This window comes from Balaenoptera ricei, chromosome 2, assembly GCF_028023285.1.
Source record: "Balaenoptera ricei isolate mBalRic1 chromosome 2, mBalRic1.hap2, whole genome shotgun sequence".
Taxonomy (NCBI): Eukaryota; Metazoa; Chordata; class Mammalia; order Artiodactyla; family Balaenopteridae; genus Balaenoptera; species Balaenoptera ricei.
Genome location: NC_082640.1, coordinates 153,338,270 through 153,358,727, shown reverse-complemented (window position 1 = coordinate 153,358,727; position 20,458 = coordinate 153,338,270). Strand labels below are relative to the sequence as shown.

Genomic DNA, 20,458 nt, shown 5'->3' with positions numbered 1-20,458 from the left:
TTAGGGAAGAGTATGGCACTAAAAACATACATTATCAGAATCTTTTTAGGAGTTTCTAGAATGATATCCAGATATATCTAGACTGATTTAATTATAAAATTCATACTAATCTTTTTTATTTTTTTTAAAACAGTGGGATAGATTCTGGGGATGATTGTGGGTAATTTTTCAAATTCTCTAAGAATATGACTGAAAAGAAGGACTGGCTCAAAAGAAAGAAGTAGAAAAATGAGACATGTATTAATTTCCTTTTCTGTTTAGCTATCAGAATTTAATGACTGATATTAATAAAAAACTTTGAACTTTAGTAAACAGAAATTTAATGAAGAGATATACAAAATACACATAGTATATAATTAAAAACAAAGCTGAGAAACCAGAGAATTATCATAGCACTATTATTTTTTATTCTATCCTTCATAACAAAATTATTATAGCAATATGAATTAAATGTATGACAATAATCTTGGGAGAAGTAAATCAGGGCTAAGTTTCATAGGAACTTTTTTTTAAAGCCTCAGAAATACGAGGTCAAGGTTAAATAGAGCGAGAAATTATTTACTGTAATATTTTAGCTTTTCTTCTACCATATTTATACCATGTACCATTTTAGAGATTTTAATTCCATTTATCTTGAAAAGATATATTCAGGAGTAGGATCAAGCATTCTGAGTCTGAACTATCAGTCACAAAAAATACTATTGTTAGTATGCCTATATGACGTATGTACAGTATTGAGTGGCTATAAGGTATTGTTCTCCTTCATTGTTGTCCTGGGTATATTATATTAGCCATTATCTCAAGTATTTGTAAGATGTTACATAATAGTGTTCATAGTGAAGATTCCTACTGCCTAATTTTCTTATTTTTAGACAAAAAATGATATCTTATAGTTATTCCCAAAGAGTCTGAGTTAAGAGAAGTCTATTAACTCAGAATAGATGTATCTACTTGCCAGATTACCTATAATGAGACTCTAACACTGAATATTTTCCTTGACAAATGAAATCGAATCATCAAGGCTCTATCACTTGGATCCAGCCCATAATTTATAATCCTGCTGACACATCCAACAGGGACAGAAGACACAGTAAATGGAAAAGCTCCAAATGAAGTCTCATGAAAAGATCGTCAGAAAATTATACAATTGTATAAGAAACACAGATTTTGAAAAAAAAAAAAAGGTTTTAATTTGCATTGGAGCCAGAATGCTATTAAATCAAATGCAATGTTAGTGTGGCTTAAAGGTCTTCTATGCTAATTTAATCTTTCTTTCATAAATGTGAGCATGAAGCTGCAGTTAGAAAAGAAAGAAAGAGATAGGGAGAAAAGAGACAGAAAGTAAAAAAGATGGAGATGAGAGGACAAACCAATCAGATTTGGAATTACCAGTCAGCAGAAGTTTAGGAAAAAAAAAAAAAAATCACCAGGTGAAATCGTACATTTACTCTGAGAGAGTATCCTTTCACATTGCCTTCTAGGTGATCTCTGAGCTCCTCCAGCTTTCGATGGAGCTACATGTAAACATCAGAAAATGAATTGAAAAAGCAACTTGGTCTCTTTTCAGTTTTCCTTTTTCCTTTTAAAAATAAGATCATAGCGTTATACATTTCTCACTGCCTTTGGCAAACATTTCAAAACGTCGAAGATCTTTGTATAGCGCAAGAATACATGCTCAATAAACCGTGACTAGGAAGAGAATATTTTATTTTAGTTAAAGCCTCTTTTCTCCCCAAAGTGTTAGAGAAAATAAATACCTTAACTATCCTTATAAACCTCTAGAGATTCACTTTAAAATTTTCTATTTTGTAGAAATATGGAATAAAGACATTTAAAAATTATGAAATTTGCCTTTCTTTCCCAAACACTCTTTTTGATTTAAGGCTGCATCCATATTCAAATAAACTGATTGAACCCTAAAATGTATATTTTGTTCTTATACATATTTATGTGTATACACATAATCATATTGTATATACACTTAAAAACAATAAACATACAATTACAACTTGAAGTTCTACACATCCAAAAGCTGAACTTCGAGATAAACACACGCGTACTCGCACACACAATCCAGTTTATAACAGATGGTGCTGCAGTATGGATGCCATTTTATCTCTATTTCACTATCAGTCATTTCCAAAAAGTTATGTCAAACTGCACCTTTTCACTTGAATCTGAGTCATAATCCATAGTCTCAACAATAATGGATTTATCTTCCCTTAAAAAATTAAAATATGATACCTCACAGGTAGACAGTGAGGAATGCTACTGATATATCATCAAGACACATAAAGTCATATTTTTCTGACTAAATAATTTTAGCTTGCCTCGCTTCTGAAATAGGTATATAATCAACACTTCCCATCCCCTCTGATTATTCTTAGTGAAATAACAACAACAAAAAAATGCTACCCAGTATATAGCAGTGTTAGAGAACAGAGAAGATGGCTTGTTTGGAATAAAGGACACAAACATACAGACACACCCTCATCCATGTGCACTCATGTGTGTGCACACACAGATAAATAAACAACAACAAAAAAGTAAAATTAAGAAGGCAGAAGAGGCAAGGAGAGGAAAGAGTGCAGAAATTAGTGCTCCATAAATTGTTAAATGGAAATAAATTGGAGGTGTGTAAAATTTTAAAATGACTTAATATTAGCCTCAAAGTAGTTATTGAATTTTGGGACATCCCAGTGCAGTGAATTATGTCATTTTGATTAATTTAGCAGTTACTATTGCTGTAAGGACAAATGGGACTGAGATAGAAGAAGTGGTTAATATTGAGGTAGATTTCTCTGCATATTTTTAAAATTCAGCAAATTTTCTAACTTGCATTTATGGTGGCAGCATTAAAAGTGATTAATTGGCTATGTCTATGTCTCTTAAGGGTGATAATTTATTTACCTTTCATTGTGATTAAATGTTAGAGTATCGAGGGCCCAAGATAAATTGACCAAATGGATATTTAACAACTACCAAATGGGACCATTAGATCAGAAATCTTTAAGTGGTGTATTAGTAGGTCACATACACAAATGGGCAAACATTTATATATATATATATAATATATATATATATATTATATATATATATATCAGTTTCTGCTGATTGTTATATACATTTTTTAACTTTTGACAAATAAAACAAAGGGGATTAAGAGTGCTTACTATTAGCTATATGTGAGCCCACTATACTAGCAAGCTTCATATGAAATTCCTTTTCTCTCTAATTCTTAAGATTTTATATATATATATATATATATATATATATATATATATATATATATATATAAAATACATGTTATTAACTCATAATAATTATTTTCTGGAATGAACTACAAATGGTAATGACACTAAAATAACATTTAACAAAAAAAAGTAAAAAGGGGATATAACAATTCTGAAAATAAATATTAGTTCTCTGTGTAACGGGAACTTAACACATAGTCAGTGACATCAATCAGAGGAACGGTTTACTCTAGAACCCCAAATTACAGGCACCTGTAATGAGGCAGTTGCCCTTTCTCTTGTTTGTGGTGCCACTCAAAGCTAGTTATTTGGCAGCTTGCCTTCAGCTGGTTGCTCTATGTGTAGCTGAAACAAACAAACAAAAATGACCCAACAGCCAATAAAAATATTAAAATAAAACAAAATGGGATGGTGAAAAATGGAAAAAGCCCCCTTCCTCCCACCACCCTCCAAAAAGGAAGTAGTGTAGGCTATAGACGAAATCTTGCCAAAAAATGTTAGAAACATATTTACTTTGAGGGATCCAACTCTACTAGCAACTCCTTTGCTTTCATCCGGCCGTCTAATTTGCTACAATGAGGGAAGATGGGTAAAAAAGACAGAATAAAGAAAAAGTGAACTTAAAAATTTTTCTAAACATTAGTAAATAATACATGCAAAAACATCAATTGACTCTTTGAGATACATCTTAGGAGGCCAAGCCAAGGAGTTAACTAACCCAGAGGCTATATGACATGCTCTGCAGACAGGTTGGTCACTAGAATTCAGTCTTTGTTATGACACTATTCCTAAGATGAGGAAATGGGCACTTACTTTTGGTTATCTTGGGGACTTCTCATGAAGCAGTGTCTGGAGTAGTGTTACATTTGCATTTGGCTTACGAAAAACAAAGAAATACAAATATACCTATGCAGAAAACTTTGTCTCCTTTAGTGTCTATTCCATTGTAATATCAGAAAACATCAGTGCTATGACTAGAAACATGAGTGTTCCTTAAGTGGAAAGATCAGTCCTGACAAGCATCATTCTTGACAGGTGACAAAGTGAAGCTCCTCTGCTTGTTAACCCAAGCATTGAGGTTGTTCAGCTGTCACTGAGATTCCCAATTAAACAATTGTGCTGCCCAACCAGAAAATTTTAATGCCAGACCAAAGTTAGATACATTTATTCCCTCAAAGCTTTCAGTTATTTCAGTTATTTTTTCCTTTTGGGTAAGATAGGAAAAAAAGAAAAGTAAAACTGCTGTTTTAAAAATTTGTTTCACCTCATTGTGTAAATGAGAAAAGGAAGATATTCTAAACCCAAAGTGTTTTATTAGGTTAGGTATAAACTAGAAATCCCTTTGCTTTTTAATAGAGCTGTAACAATAATATTTTGGTTAAAGAGGAAGTCAAACTAAAAAAAGAGTAGGGGGGAGATTGGAAGGAAGCTTCAGACCAAGTGCTTTTACATTATGGATTCCTACATGTGCAGAATGACGGTCTCCATTCAGACCAGCATAGCTCAAGTTAGTTGTGATTCTCTTGCTTGTATTAGGAGACAACTGATGAAGTATCAATGTGATGCCAAATTCCCAGTGTTAAAGTCCTCAGGAAAAATAAGAAATCTGACCATGCTACAAAATTATAGTTTCTGGAGACAGGCTATAGTTGTCTTATCCCTTGTAGGATATCTCTGATAGCGTAAGTAGATTGCTTAGGAATAATACTGAGAAAATTGGATTTTCACTTTGAAAAACAGCATCTTGATCCATAAGAATTGTGTCAACTTTTGGTTTTACTTGATATAAATAGTTTTTACTAATTCTTCAACATTAATTAAATATTGTACCCTAAAGATAATCACTGATTCTTACCCTTCTTGGTTGAACAGAGTTCTTAAATTTAGAAACAGTGGATACTAATTAGAATGGAAACAGTCTATAAGAAAGGGCCTCTGGATGGACAGTGAGTTCATATTATTTAGTCATTTTCTTATGCTATTTTCTTTGATTTCAGAGAACATCTTTATATCAAAAGCTATTTTCCATTTTAAATTGACACAATATCTTGATTATAAACAACGTAGTTTTCTATAAAAAAATATAGAGTCTAATGTTTCATGCTGCTTTCTGAAAACTTTTAGAAACTGCATTGTTACATAGTAACAAGTGAACACCATTTTCTACATTATCTTTTATTTCTGGAAAGCTTAAAATTACATCAAGTCCAGCAACATGAGGTAGTTTCTTCAAGGTTACACAGGACATTAATGACAAATCTAAGACCAACATCCACCGTTCCTGGTTTCTACTTTAAAGCTGTATTACCTTAATAGGCCTGGAAATAAATGGGTTGGAAAAAACCTGATGCTTATAAGAGGATGTATATGTATACATGTCCCTGTGTGTCTGTTTATCTATCTCATTTATGGAAGAAATTTTATGTTACCACATTAATGTATGGATGAAATTTTTCCTAAATCATTTCAATTCCAAATGCAAGTGCAAGTACAGAAGCTTAAAGAATGAAATATAAGAAGAGAAAAGACAATCACCATTGAACTCTGAACATGAAAAACAGACTATATACCAATTTACACAAAGATTTTTAGGAGCAGACAGCTCATCTGTCAATGCTTGACACCAATTTTCTGTATTTAAATCTGATTTTGTGAATCCTTAACTATCGTAAGAAGAAGACTTTAGAAAACCAATGCGGTTATCAAAGCCACAAGTGGTTGTAAATCAAGTGCCATGTGATTTTTTGTGGCTCCTGATACAGGTAATTATCCCTAATATTGAAAAACTTCAGAAAGAATATGAAAAAGATTTGTCACATATACTAAAATTTGAATTGTAGAGAAAAGTCAAATCGATAGATTTTAAGACGTAATGCTCTCATTTATGCTAGTCAACCCTTAATCATCAATTATGATGGAGTAGTATAAATAAAAGAAATTCACAGCTAATCCAGATACCTGATTACTATTTTTCTTTGATTAGAATTTAAAAGAAATCACAAAAGATTAGCATTTGGATAAAATGAACTTTACTCTTCATGATAATTATAAAAGCCTCACATTGTTAGCTAATTTTATACATATTTTTCTGAGGCTATAAACATTCTGTATCAATAACTAAGAGAGGCTAAACTGCAAATGTTTATACTACATATAAAATCACTGCAATATAAATGAAGCTTGAGAATTGGATGTAAAGAATTGTAGGGATTACAGGTTGGTTGAGATTATTAGTTTATAATAATGATATATGAAAACTGAAATGTTACCTGCAAAACAAAAAATATCATCACTAATGATTTTTGTACCCTGAAGAAATCCTTTTATAAATATTTTTACTGAGATTGTTAAGACATAAATCGGAGGATCAAAATCATTTCAATCTTCTATTCAGCCTCTCAGCCTGAATATATTTAACAAGATATCCATTAAAAATTGTCTGAAAAGATTGCACTATACCACCTGTTTTGCAACATTCTGGGAATATTTCTTCAGGAATTAATTACTGGGTAATCTATCCTCAGGAATTAATTACCAGGATGTGGTCACTAAAGTAGTGAAATGACTGCTATTCGTATTCACCTTTTTTTAATAAGAGCTTGAATTTTAGATATATCACGCAACAAAAGAAATTGCCTGGATGCTAACACAATACGGATTGTTGATTCCCTTTGATTTAGCTCAGTTCTCCAAAACTGAGCTCACTGTAAAATTATTTCCATTATTAACAAAGCAGAAAATCACCCCATCTCACCCTCATCTCTCTTGCCAATAATAAGTAGCTGTAAGTGTAATATTTTTTAAAGGCAAAAATAAGATTTTGGAGTAGAAATCCAACTTGATATTGATTTTTGAAATACAATATGAAACTTCAAGAAATTTGGGGGTTGTAGAAGCCACTTAAGGTAGGCACCCATATCACTGGATGTATGCATTAACACATCTCTTTAGCTGCAAGATGTTTGGTGAAGAACTGTGAGAAAAGGTTATATATTTTGTGTGTTTGTTTTATTGATGAGAGAACGCAGGTCTTAGAGAGGTCCATTAGCTTTTTGGAGACATATCAATAAAAAAAGCATAGCTTATATTAAATTCTCTGGCTCTCAGTTCTCTTCATTAAATTTGGGCTCTCATTATAGAATGACTAATGTAGATTTCCCCTTTTTCTCCCCTGATATATTTTGTATTGATTTAGATTAAGATTGTATAGATTAAAAAAAATTTTGTTTGTTTTTCCTAGGGATTGAATTGTTTTATTTTTAGAATTATCTAACTTACCTTCAGAACTACCCTGAGAGACAGACATTTTTAATCCTATTTTATTATGCCAGTTTCTTTTTTAAAGTATGGGTATCAATGACAGGAAAGAAAACTTTTTTTTTTAGAAATTGTTTCTCTTCCAACCAGTATCACTCAGAACATATTGGTACAGCTATAGATTGCTTCTGGTAGTTGTGACTGGAGAAGGAGGTTTTTAAAAAAGTTTTACTTGAGAACTCAAAATTTAAACAAACTCTTGTAAATAAAGAAATTCTTTGGGGAATCTGGTTAATATTTCAATTCACTATATTTCAGTCCTTTCAGTAAAACTGGTGCTTCATTGTAAAACAATTCTGTTTCATTTGTGATTTATTAAGGCAAACTAAAAAAGAGAAAAGAAAGAAATGAAAGTAAGAGAATCAATAATTCTATAAGTGTGTCGGGGAAAAATAAATACTCTAATGCATTTCTGGAGAAAGGCAAACCAATAAAAGGATAGAGAAGTTCAAGGAAATATTGCAAAGAATAATGAAGAATTAAGTCAAAAATTAGAATCTTGGTAGCAAGTCACAGCTCTACCAACTGCCCCACCCACTTACAAAAATTTTTATACTTAGGAAATCCTTTATTTTAAAGGCTCCGATTTCTAATGGTTTATTAACATTTCAAATATTTATTTATATTTTATTGTACATTTATAAATTTGATCCCTAAGTTTCTATAATAGCTTTGATTCCAAAATAATACAATCTATACAAAATTAGACTTTTAAGCAAGTTATTTCCTGCCCACTAGCCAGAGAATAATTCAATCCATGCTCTTTTTCCCCAAGTTTCGTATCTGTCTAAAAAGAAATAATGAAGCCCATCACAGGTATGGTATAAAAAAGTTATTAGGCATTTTGAAATAGATAAGTTTTAAATAGTATGTTTTTAAGAATTATTTATTATTTGTGTAGGAGATAGAAAAAAGTTTATTTTCAAACTTCCATTGAAATATAATTTTCTATCCAGCAAGATTTGGAATGGCTTAGCCTGCATATAAAAATGCTCTGGTATAAACAGAGTTACAAACACAAACAAATAGTTGGCTTTATGAAGATTTGCCATAAATCTGAAAAGTAGGCAAAAGACATCCATCCTCATCATTACCAGATCCTGTCTATATAACAAAACAAACCAACAAAAACTTATATTTTTCTGGTTTAAAAAATAATATAGATTATAAAATAACCTGTAATTTAATCCCTATGCAATTTTGTTTAGTACTTTTTTAAACTACATATTTTATTTTAAGCATTTTCCTATGTCATTAAATATTCTTAAAGATATGATTTTTTAGGTTATATAAATAACTCATATATATACATATTATTATACAAGTTATTTAACCATAGACATTAAGGTTGGTTCTAATTTTTCATGAATATGAATAATGTTGTGATAAATAATCTTGTACATAAGTCTTTCATGTCCTCTTTGATAACTTCCATTGAAAAATTTCTGTAAATAATATGATTGGTTAAAACATAAAAAATTTTTTATATATATAGTTTGCTTGCAAGGTTATACAATGTTATATTCCTACTAGTGTGACTAGGAATATTCATGTCACTGCTCATTATAGCACGGATGATTATAATTTAAAAATAGTTATCAATTTGACTACAAAATTTTTAACAGATTTCTGTGAGGGTACATTTTTTTCCCACATATTTATCTGCTGAATTTAATTCTTTTTATGAAATGGCTATTCCTGCCCTTTACTCATTTTATTTCTTTTTTTTTCCCTATAAGATTAGAAGAGCTCTTTTAGGCTATCAAAGCTTTGATAGATTTGTTGTAATTTTTTTTTTTCTTTTTCACATCTGCTCCACTATAAGATCCTTGAGGTCATGGTTAGTAAGTCTATGCATTGCTATATTCCCAAAACCTAGCACAGTACTTGACATAATATGCACTAAAAATATTCATTGAATGAATTTCTGAATTAATGTGTGTTTTGTCTTTAATGAAAGTAGGATGAAAAGGGAGAGCAGATAATCCTGAAGTTTTGGGCAAGAAAATACATGGCCAATTTTAGAACATGTATCATTTAAAAATATAAAGATCTAGGAAATAATTTAGTTTGGTATATGCTGTCTATTAAAGTCATGAATGAGACATGGCCAGTTGAATCATGGCTATATCTAATCAATTCTGCTGCTGAAATAATGATGGCACAGATTATTTTTGTTGAGCTGCTTTTACACAAAACATACCCCAAACCTTTAAAAAGAAGTTTATAGGAAACAAAGATATTAAATTAACTGAAAGCTAGTATTCTTAATTTCACTATTCCTTGTATTTCTACAGTTCTCACTTCCCTGTCATCCTATAACTTAAACAAAATGCTAGTGAATACCAAGAGAAATCAATATTCCACTTAACAGAGACAAAGCTTGACCTAAATGAGAAAGATCTTAAATGAAGTTAGAACGTTTTCACTTCATAATCTTTAACTTTATGTAGTAGCATGAAATGCAAAAGCTGAAATAAATAAATGTAAATTATTTTACATTAATTGGATATTAACATAATATCAGAGAGAAGGGCTAAAGAGAATGATAATATTTATTCAGTCAGTATAGAAACTTATTGCAAAGGAATAGAATTATAGGTCTAGAAGGGACTTTAGAGGCTACTTAATTTAGTATGATGATGTTACAGATACAGAAATTGAGGTTTACTAGTTCTAACAAAGGTATAAAGTGGCACACTAGGGCTGATACTCAATATTTGGTGCCTGATAGTGCAATACTTTTACATACTCAATACTGTTGACTTTTCAAACAACTTTGGATCCATAATTTTTAAAATATCTGTCAGTAAATCAGTCAAAAGCAAATGCTAAAGGCTGCTCCTTCTAGAATATGATTGAATTGAATTAATGAAGATACAAAAATGATCTCTTCCTGATAACCATATGAATTATGGGAACCATGGGCCTAAAAGTTTGGCATACACTTTCAACAAAGGTAGAATTAATACAAGTCGCTAAGTTTAATTAAGAGAAGATTCTAAAACATTTCACTTCCAGTAGACTATCACAGCATTATATTTAAAACTAGGAAATAGGTAACAACTAAAATATGCAAAATAGGGACTGGTGAAAAAAACTATGCTATACCCACAAATTTGAATACTGAACAATAATTGATATTAATGTTGTAGAAGATAATTTAAAAACATGTAAAGATGTACATGACGTAGAAAGAATGTTACTAAATGAATGAGATAGGTTAAAATATAGTTTCATAACAATAGCTAACATTTAGTGATCGTTTCTTATATTTCAAACACTGTGGTAAGTGATTTATATGCATTTTAAAATTTAAACTTTAAAACAACCCTATGAGGCAAATAGTATTATTATTTTTCATTTTACAGATGATTAAGGTTATAGAGGTGAAGTAACGTTCTGAAAGCCACACATCTAGTAAGTGATAAAGCTGAGATTCATTGCCAAGCCTGGAGACTCCGGAACCAGAGCTCTTAATCACTGCCTTGCCATAATGATCCATTTATATAAAATACTTGAATGCATGGGAAAAAAACCAGAATGATAAAAGCAGAGTTTTAACAGTTGTTATTTATTAAAGGCAGTCTTACAGGAACTCTTTTTTTTTTTTTTTTGCTTATATTAATTTTCTAAAATGAGCATGTATATCACTTTTTTTAAATAAAAAAAAAAAAGACCATGCCACTTATAGACTGTCTAAACTATAAAACTGTTAACTCTATAGCTATTAATTTCTAGTTAGCTGTATCTTCTCAGGCTAGCTAATCAAATTTCATTTGCAACTCAGATTTCAAAGTGGCGATCGTACACTTCACAGTTAAGCTATTCTTAGTTTCAATGATAAATATAATTCTGTGAGCATTAAATAATAAGAAAAGGATGGGGGGAATTCCATTTTCAATTTTCAATGTACATAAAACGTAGAGGGGACACTTAATTAGATGAACGAAAAACAGAAATCAATGTAAAATCCTGTATATTTAGCAGAATGTCAAAGAACAACCATTTAAAATAATTTGTAAACTGAAAATTCATAGCTAAAATATATTATTACTATTTTAGTTTTCTTCAAAATGTCAACAACTCATATACCATACTGGATAGTGTCTCTCCTGTTAGAAACGATATGAAAACAATCCTTTTTTTGAAGTCTCAAAAATCTGTTTTGCTATCAAACTAGAATAAATAGCAAAATAAATATGTTGTTATAAATGAGGAGAAACTAGACAATAATGAATGAGAGTGGAAATCAGTTACTCAAAAGTCTATAGGAGCCAGGCATTTAATGCAAATAAGTAAAGTAGGCTGGAGGGTATAAAGAATGCCAGCTGAGTACTGATATATGTCGTGCTGGCCCAGTAATGTCAATCTGATTTTTTTAGAAATAGCTGAAAATTGTATTTTTATTTAAAATCTCACCAATTTTAAATGTTCCAAACTAGTTATAAAAAAAGAAGACATCCCCAAAGATATCCCTAATAAAACTATCTTCCATCAACTAGGTTATGACTTAGAAGAGGGCTCTCTGTGCACCTATAAGTAGAAAGGAGACCCTAGGGAAACATTAGTTACTATACAAATATAGAAGTAGAATCACATTGGAGATGAGTAAAGTTAGCTGGGAATAACATTTTCTGGTTGTATCTTCAAAAGACTTTGTGAAGTCTTCTATTATTTTGAATCAGAGAGGAGAAACTCTGTTCCCTGTCCTAGAATGAATCTGGATCAGAGTGTCAAGGGTGAATCATTTATATTAAGCATGGTACCGGTGGTCATTTCCCTAAAGAATAAGATCTCTGGAATGAGAATACCACTGTAACATGGTCTAAATGAAATAGAGAACACACGTAATTTTGACCCAGGATGTTTCCAAGAAACATAAACCACTCTGCTCATTTGATTATACTAGCAGTTCTTTAAGTGTGGTCCACAGACCTGTAAGGGTCCCTGAGATCCTTTCAGGGGTCCACAAGGCCAAATTATTTTAATAATAATACTAAGACATTATTTGTCTCTTACACTATGTTGACATTTGCACTGATAGTACAAAAGCAATAGTGGGTTGGTACTATAGTAAAAAATCAAGGCAGTGGATCCAAATAGTGTGAATAGTTATTGTATTATTCACCACTGTGTACTAACAGTTTAACACTTTCCTCAATGAAACAGTAAATACTAACTCAATTTAATTAAAACTTGTCCCTTGAGTGTGACAAAATGGAAAGTATGAAATAAAACCCTTCTGATGCATAACAAAGAATGACAGTTGTCTCAGGTTAAAGTACTTAGGCAATAGTTTGAGTTGCAAGTTGAACTAGCCAGGTTTTACACAGAACACCATTTTTACTTGAAACAACATCTGACAAACTATGACTATTCAGACTTAGATGTCTGGTAGACATTTTCTTGAAAATGAATGAAATGAGACTGTCAATTCATGGAAAACAGACAGGATTTGTTGGGTTTTTTTTTTTTTTTTTTTTTTTTGCCAAAGAAGAAACTCTACGTTTTAAGCAAAAATTAGAACTGTGGAAAATGTACATCACCATGAGCTTGAGAGCTTCCAATGCTTCCAAGGTGTTTTTAATGAGCTTGGTGGTTATATTAATTAAAATGATTTTGGATATAGTCAACACTTGGAAGAACTTATATTTTCCATGTGATCAAAAAATGTTACAAAATCATACCTGTATATAAGATCCATTAAACGTTCAGGACAGACCAATGGATTTTTTTTTCCCAGAACAAACAACTTTTTAGTGAAGTATAGTTGATTTACAATGTTGTATTAGTTTCAGGTGTATAGCAAAGTGATTCAGTTATATCTATCTATCTATCTATCTATTCTTTCTCAGATTCTTTTCCATTATAGGTTATTATAAGATATTGAACACAGTTCCCTGTGCTATAGAGTAGATCCTTGTTTATTTTATATACAGTAGTGTGTCCAATGGATTTTAATACATAGGAGTATGAAATTGTCCTTGACAGGGTTTTAGATTCTACGCTTCCACTAACTTTTAATAGACTACCAACTGAAAAATTTTGATGTAGTGTCAAAGAATATCCACAATTATAAGAAAATGTTATTAAGATAGTCCTTTCTTTTCTAACTACGGAACTGTGAAGTTGGATTTGTTTCTTCATATTCTTCAACCAAAACAACATATCACAACAGATTGAGTACAGAAGCAGATGTGAGAATCTAGCTGCCTTCTATTAAACCAGACATCAAAATGAATATGAAAAAATATAAAACAATGCCATCTTTTTCAGTAGATTTTTAAAATTTTGGAAAATACTATTTTTCCCATAGCAATATTATTTATATTAACATAGAAAGGCCTTATTATTCTCATTTTGAAGCAAATAAACATTTAAAAAATTTTTAAGTTTTAATTTTCAGTGCAGTAAATATCACCAGCTATAACTCACATAAACAAGCTATTTGAGGTCCTTAATAATTTTTAAGTGTGTAAAGGAGTCCTGAGACCATTAAGTTTGAGAACTGCTGGATCTGACCAATAACGTTGAGAATATTATTGCTCAATAACCAACGCCCCCATGGGACAGTTAACTTGGAACACAAAAAAACTTATATTTTTATGTCCAGAGAATGTATTTTATTAAATTAATTAATGTTATTAATTCAGTGTTTCCCAACTTTTTTGGTGTTTGTTGACTCCACATGTAGAACCCATACATTTCTACAATGTCATTAACTGCTGAACAGTTGTTGATATACCATTGTTGACATGACTTCAGACAAAAGCAAAGAAACTTGATGTTTAGTGTAGTCTTACTGATTTTATTTAGGCTCTCAAAAATAGTGGAAAATCATTTGCAGGCCTCAGTTATTGCCTTGATCTAGGCTAGAATTTTAGAAATTTCATGACATTCTCCAGAGACCTGGGAACCAATGAACTAGCCATATTACACAATCACCCTGATGTTCACAAAGGAAAGCGGTGATAATACGGAATAGTTTGTAAAAACTAACATCATTAGGAAAAAATATCTCAGAGAAAATATTACCCTGATACTGGATCAAATAATGCCATTTTTATATGTTAAGGAAATCACACTGCCTTTCAGACATACACATTAAAAACTCTGAGTTAAGAAAATATTCTTTAACCAGAGTAATATAAATTCTTTTGCTCAAAGGACAATAACAGAAGCCTAGAGAGAAGTCATAATTCTGCATTTTGTTTGAATATAACATTAGACATTATTACTAATTATTAAATGAACACATACTACCTAAAGATATTTCAATATATACATTTTAATTATTTTATAAAGTTTAGTTTAATTAGACAGGGAGAATTTATATTTTCTTCTTAAGAGGAAAAAAAAAGAACTTGCTGGTTAGTCTGGGCACAAAATTCTATTCTAACCTTTGAGGTACAAGGGAATATGTGACAAGAGATTACATTTACTCAATTATTTATTTTAGTCAAACTTCAGATGCTTAGGGAACAAACGGAAAATTGAATTGGTCTTTGTAAAAAATTCTCTATTTTATTAACATCTATAGGGAATGGTGAATTGATTGGAAGTTTGGAATTTTTTTTCTTTTTTGTTCTGGTCATTATTCTCTACAACAAGCCTCTTGATTCTAATAGAGGTGCTGCTGCCTTTCATAATTGAAAATCAGAACTCATTTAAGTTGTGGATCATGCTCACTTTAAAACACAGTTTGTTATAGAATTATTCTTTTAGCAAACCATTTTTGGGAGACTATCACCATTTTAGAACTTGAGTCCTCTAGATATTGCCCATTCATAGAATCTACATACTATTTGACTTTCTTGGCTTAGGTACTACTTTACTTAGGGCAATGAAAGACTAAAATCCCAAGTTTGTTCTTAAAATATACTTCATCGTGTTCTCAAGCAAGAGAAGTGAAAAATCACTTGTCATTTCAGTCAGATTTCATTAAAAGAAAATATCTGATATGAAAGAGAAACGACTTTCCCCACATACAGAAAAATATTATGTCATTTCAGCAAATAAATTTTTGCTGGAGACAATGCCATTCTATGAAGAACTGTTTAGAAAAGATAACACCTTGTTGTCCTTATTAGATTGTGATGAGTGTACCGAAAAGGAAATCCAAACTTGGTATGTTTTATAGATCGTGTTCTCACTATAGCTGGAGAATCTTAAAGGATCAAAGCACAATCTAGGATATTATATTGCAGTGAGCATAAAAAACATGAATTCATAATAATGTTTAATATTATAGTTGTTGACCTAACAGGAATACATGCATACATACAAATGGACAGAAAGTTTTCACCTTAAATGCTGCCCCATGATAAAAAGCTACAGAGGGAAAGGTTGGAACTGTTAGTTTTTAATCATAATTTGGTTATTTAACCCTTCTGTGTTTTCACAAAGACCAGGGTAAGTGTTTCTGATGGTTATTCCCAGAGTATTCTGTACTCCTGCTGATAAATCATAGCACTTACTATACTTTATTATAATTTATAGTTGCCTGTTTTATCCGTTTGTAAAGCCAAGAACAATGTTATTTGCTCACCACTGCTTTCCCAGAACCAGGCAAAGACTTATTTAATAGATTAATAACCCTGTTGGGGAGGCAAGGATTACCAGTTTCATCATAGACAAAAAGCTCAGAGAAGTTGAGCAAGTTGCTTAATGCAGTGTAGTAATTAAGTAGAGAAGTCAGCATTTGAATCCAGGTCTTCTCTTATCAAGCCAAGTGCTCTTTCTAGTGCTGATCTTTTAAGACTGTATTGTATTTCTGATGTAAAGAAAACATATTCGCACATATATTTCTACACATGACAGATTGCATGCCTAATCTGAAACATGGAAGGGAGATTTCTATGGGGTTTGGCTAACAGTAATATGTACTAAATTATAAATATCCCATCCAAGACGCAGTAACAATAACAATGTCAAACTCAACTTGTGTTCTAATTTTGTGCTAGATATCATTCCTGGGATGTCTTATACATATCTTAGATTGAAAACATTCAAAACCAAAATGTATTAACAACTCTCCTTTGCTTTTTCTCTTTTATTCCTTAGTATAGTTAATAACATCATTTACCCATATCTCAAATTAGAAACCTGACTTTCTTTCTGATTTCTTCTCTGCCCTAAATTTTTATGCTATAAAATTAAAATAAAGAATTCATCTAGAACAGATTTACGTGCTAAAACCTACCGCCTTGTAATTTGACTCAGCAGGCAAAGGCACACACACAAAAAGTCATTATTTAAAATAAAAAAGAACTGATATCTGAAGTTGGATTTTGAAGTCACTGAATTAGGTTATTTATGTACTAATGAAGTTTTAGTCTGAGAGTTCTTGATTGGTGAATACTGCCTGTAAGGTGGTCATTTCTGCTGAATATAATTCTCAAAACCTCTATCTGGCAAAAAAGCTTTTGTTTTGTTTTATTCATCTTTCATGTCCCTGGTGAAATGTTACTCCTTAGAGCGGCCTTCTCTGATCATCCCATCTAAGTGCGGTTTCCCTCCTTTTATTTTCTATCACTACACATTTTTACTTCTTCTTAGTGTGAATTTCAATGTATCATTATTAAGTTACTGTAAAAGTATATTTATTATAATTTAAACAGTTATTTTAAATAAATTTGTTTTAAAAATACCTATTTATTTCAATATAACATTGACTAAACTGTAAACTCCATGAGGGCAGAGACTGTGTCTGTCACTGATATAAAAGTACATATAAAAGCATCTAGTTTACATTCAATTAAGCAGTCTCATAATTTGAGACTTTTAATAGGAGGATTAATTTGATTATCTTCACTTCTTTTTAAAAAATAAGTATTCAAACTAATTTTTCTATTATATTACTACTCTGATTCAACCGTAAAAGTTTAATTTTAAAATTACAACAAAGCAATAATTTTACCTTTGAGATTACATTCTGGTGCTGGTAAAAATTATTTAAAAGAAACAGAATCATATTCCTAGACAAAAATACAGAAAAAAATTCCTGAAAAAAAAGATATTCAAATATTCTGTTTTATTTGAATTTACTGTCAATGTGAACAGCTAAGTGTTAACTATGGAAAAAATATCAAGACAAGCCACTTTCTCTCCTAAAATTTTGCAATAAGCAAATTAACTTAATGTAGAAATTTGGAGTGATTTTTAAAACTGTACTTAATATTCTCTTTGTAATTAAGATGTAATTGGAGAGTTTTAAAAAGGCTCAAGAACTACTATGTATAATTAAACTTAGCTTAAAATATTTATGTACACAGTATATCACTAAGAAAAAAATACTGTGTCTTAGATAATTCTGTATTCCCATCATTAAGGTCTTAATATTTGATGAATGAGTAAACTTTTAAAATGGACTTAACATTTAGCTTTAATTATCTCCCAGACTTTATAAATGAGTACAACTTATACTGTTGGAATTTAATGAAGTCAAATAAATTATTTTGTTTCAAAAATTTATAAGATATGGATGAGATTCTTCTACCCAATTTATGTCTTGAGAACTCCATGTTTTCATTCAGTTGAAGATGTAGCTGACTGGCACCCCATGTATAAATGTATAACATACATTTTATATCTAGAATGTTTTTATAGTTTTTCTTTATTGAAGATTTAGGACCTCAATTTTTTTAAACTATAAAATTAATATCACCTATTTTTGACACAAGTCTAAAAACAATGATATACAACAGTTAACACTGTTAACTGCTGAAGACTGCTGAAAAGGTTGTACCATGGAATGTAAAAGCAACTGCACTACACATATCAAGAACTGCTTGAGATTACTTCTAGTTAAATTCAATGATAATATTCATAAAACTCATAGAAAAGCTGGAATTGAGGAAGAGAGCTATATAAGTCCTTAAATCTGATGACAGTGAAAAAGCCACAGTTTGAAAAATTACCTAGAGAGCCCTGAAATAAATTTACTGTATAGCCTGATATCTAACATCATATCCTATTAAATAAGAAGGAATGTTACTGTTAAGCTTTTGATGCCAATAGTGGATCCATCCCATAGAAAACTTGAAAGCACAAATGACTAACTTTGCCAGGAAAGAGATATTCCAGGAAAAAGCATCACAGTCATAATTAGGTTTGCTACTCAATTTTTCACATACATGAAGATGTCAGGTAGCAAATAAATGTCTAATCCTCCCCCCACCCCCTTACATGATTCAGTACTTGGGAAAAATTATAAAAAATAAATACTAAGACACTTCCTCCCTCCCCCAAAGGTTGGCATTAAAACTTTCTTTCTAATCAATTTAGATTTGTTTCCAAATATTAGGCAGCAACATTCCAAGTTGAATATGTTTGAAAAAATTTGGAATGATACTAGAGCAGGGAGCTACCCCCGCCTGGACAAGTTAAAAAAAATCCCTTTGGTGATATTATTTTATTTTGTTAATCTTACTGTTTATTGGCCAGAAACACATTCATCCTCTGCATAAATAAATAACTTCACATCTATACTAATAAGTATGCTAAAAAATAATAAGTCTACAACAAAGAAACAGGAGCTACACAAAGTAATACCTATAGCTGTGAGGTAGTAGGCATTTTGAATGAAATTTCTATTGCTCTATTGTTGGCCTAATATGACAATCTGTGAAACATTAGGTAGTAACTGTGTTATAGCCCATTAATTTTTCATCGTATTATCTTGCATGCAATCCAATCTTGACAAGCGGAGGGAAATATTGGTTGGTTAGTTTTCCCAGATTCACATAGCAGAGCAGGTGTAAGGTGCCAAGGAACTGTACTTACTTTTGGTGTTGGGCAGGAAGCTGTAGAAAGGCGAGATGTAGCCTGAGCACGAGGAGATTCTGAAGGAGTAGTGCTGAGGGAGGCTGTGTCTCGTGGGAGCACCTGAACGCCACGAGAAATGATGGAGTCTGGAATCTGGACAAGAGGAACAAGTATGGTTTAATATGCTGAAAATACCAACAACATGTAAAATCAATACCCACATCAAACATTTTTTTGGGGGGGCATTCTTTGCTGCTGAGCTCTCAGATATTTGGTCTCACTTACTGTTAGGTATGAATGCATCCAACAATTTGGGATAGGGTAGAAACCTTCAGATTTAAAATATTTTCCTTGGCCAAATAATATTTCATCAAAGCTTTTTTTATGAGGCAGTATAGAATTGTAGTGAGAGGTAAAGTGTTTGGCATTCATATACTGGCTCTGCCACTTAGTATTTATTTAATTCCTAGACATTTTCCGTTTCCCTTTCAGATTCATTCTCCACCCTTCTTCACTCTCTCTGCTTGAAGCTAACCTGTATAGATAGAATCAATAAGCTATTTTGTGCTCTCTGGTTTCTAGCTGGGCTCAGCTAATAGGAGCCACTGTCAGGAAACTGAAGAGTTGTAGGAGAGTAAGGTCTGACATTTATTCCCCTGGCTCCTTCTCTACCAGGTCACCGTAGGTTGGCTAAGATCACAGCCCCTATCAGATGACCCTTGCTTTCGGCTCTTTTCTGGATTCCAATAGCAGCTCCCTCCCTTGCCCCATCAGGACTAGGAGTATTAATGATTCCCACTATTACTAGTCCCAGGGTGCTGCACCATGTTTTGTTGCTTTCCTAAAATCTGCCCAAGCTTTTGTAAATATCATAGTCCTTTATTAAACTCTTTTCAATTATCCATTTAAGTATACTGTGACTTTGCTGGGATACTGATGGATGTATTTTTTTAATTTGTCATTTCCTTTATCTAAAAAATGTAGATAATGATAGCATTTACCTCACCAGATTATTGCTGAGGGTTAAATAAGATAAGGTATATAAATTATATAACACTTACAAGTAGTTAATACTTAATAAATGTTGGCAATTGCTAGTTATTATATTATACCTATCA

General features: G+C 31.4%; 1 protein-coding gene across 4 annotated transcripts in view; it reads right to left on the bottom strand.

Annotated features, from left to right (window-relative positions):
• GPHN (gephyrin) overlaps positions 1–20,458 on the bottom strand; it is a 626,292-nt gene that overhangs the window by 218,660 nt on the left and 387,174 nt on the right. For 2 of the 4 annotated variants that reach the window (XM_059914468.1, XM_059914466.1), the window contains 2 exons: positions 19,359–19,493; positions 3,768–3,824 (listed from right to left, as the gene is read on the bottom strand). In XM_059914468.1, coding sequence (XP_059770451.1) covers positions 3,768–3,824; positions 19,359–19,493 — 192 coding nt within the window. The remainder of the gene's footprint in view (positions 1–3,767; positions 3,825–19,358; positions 19,494–20,458) is intronic. The other 2 variants (XM_059914469.1, XM_059914467.1) reach the window with 1 other exon arrangement.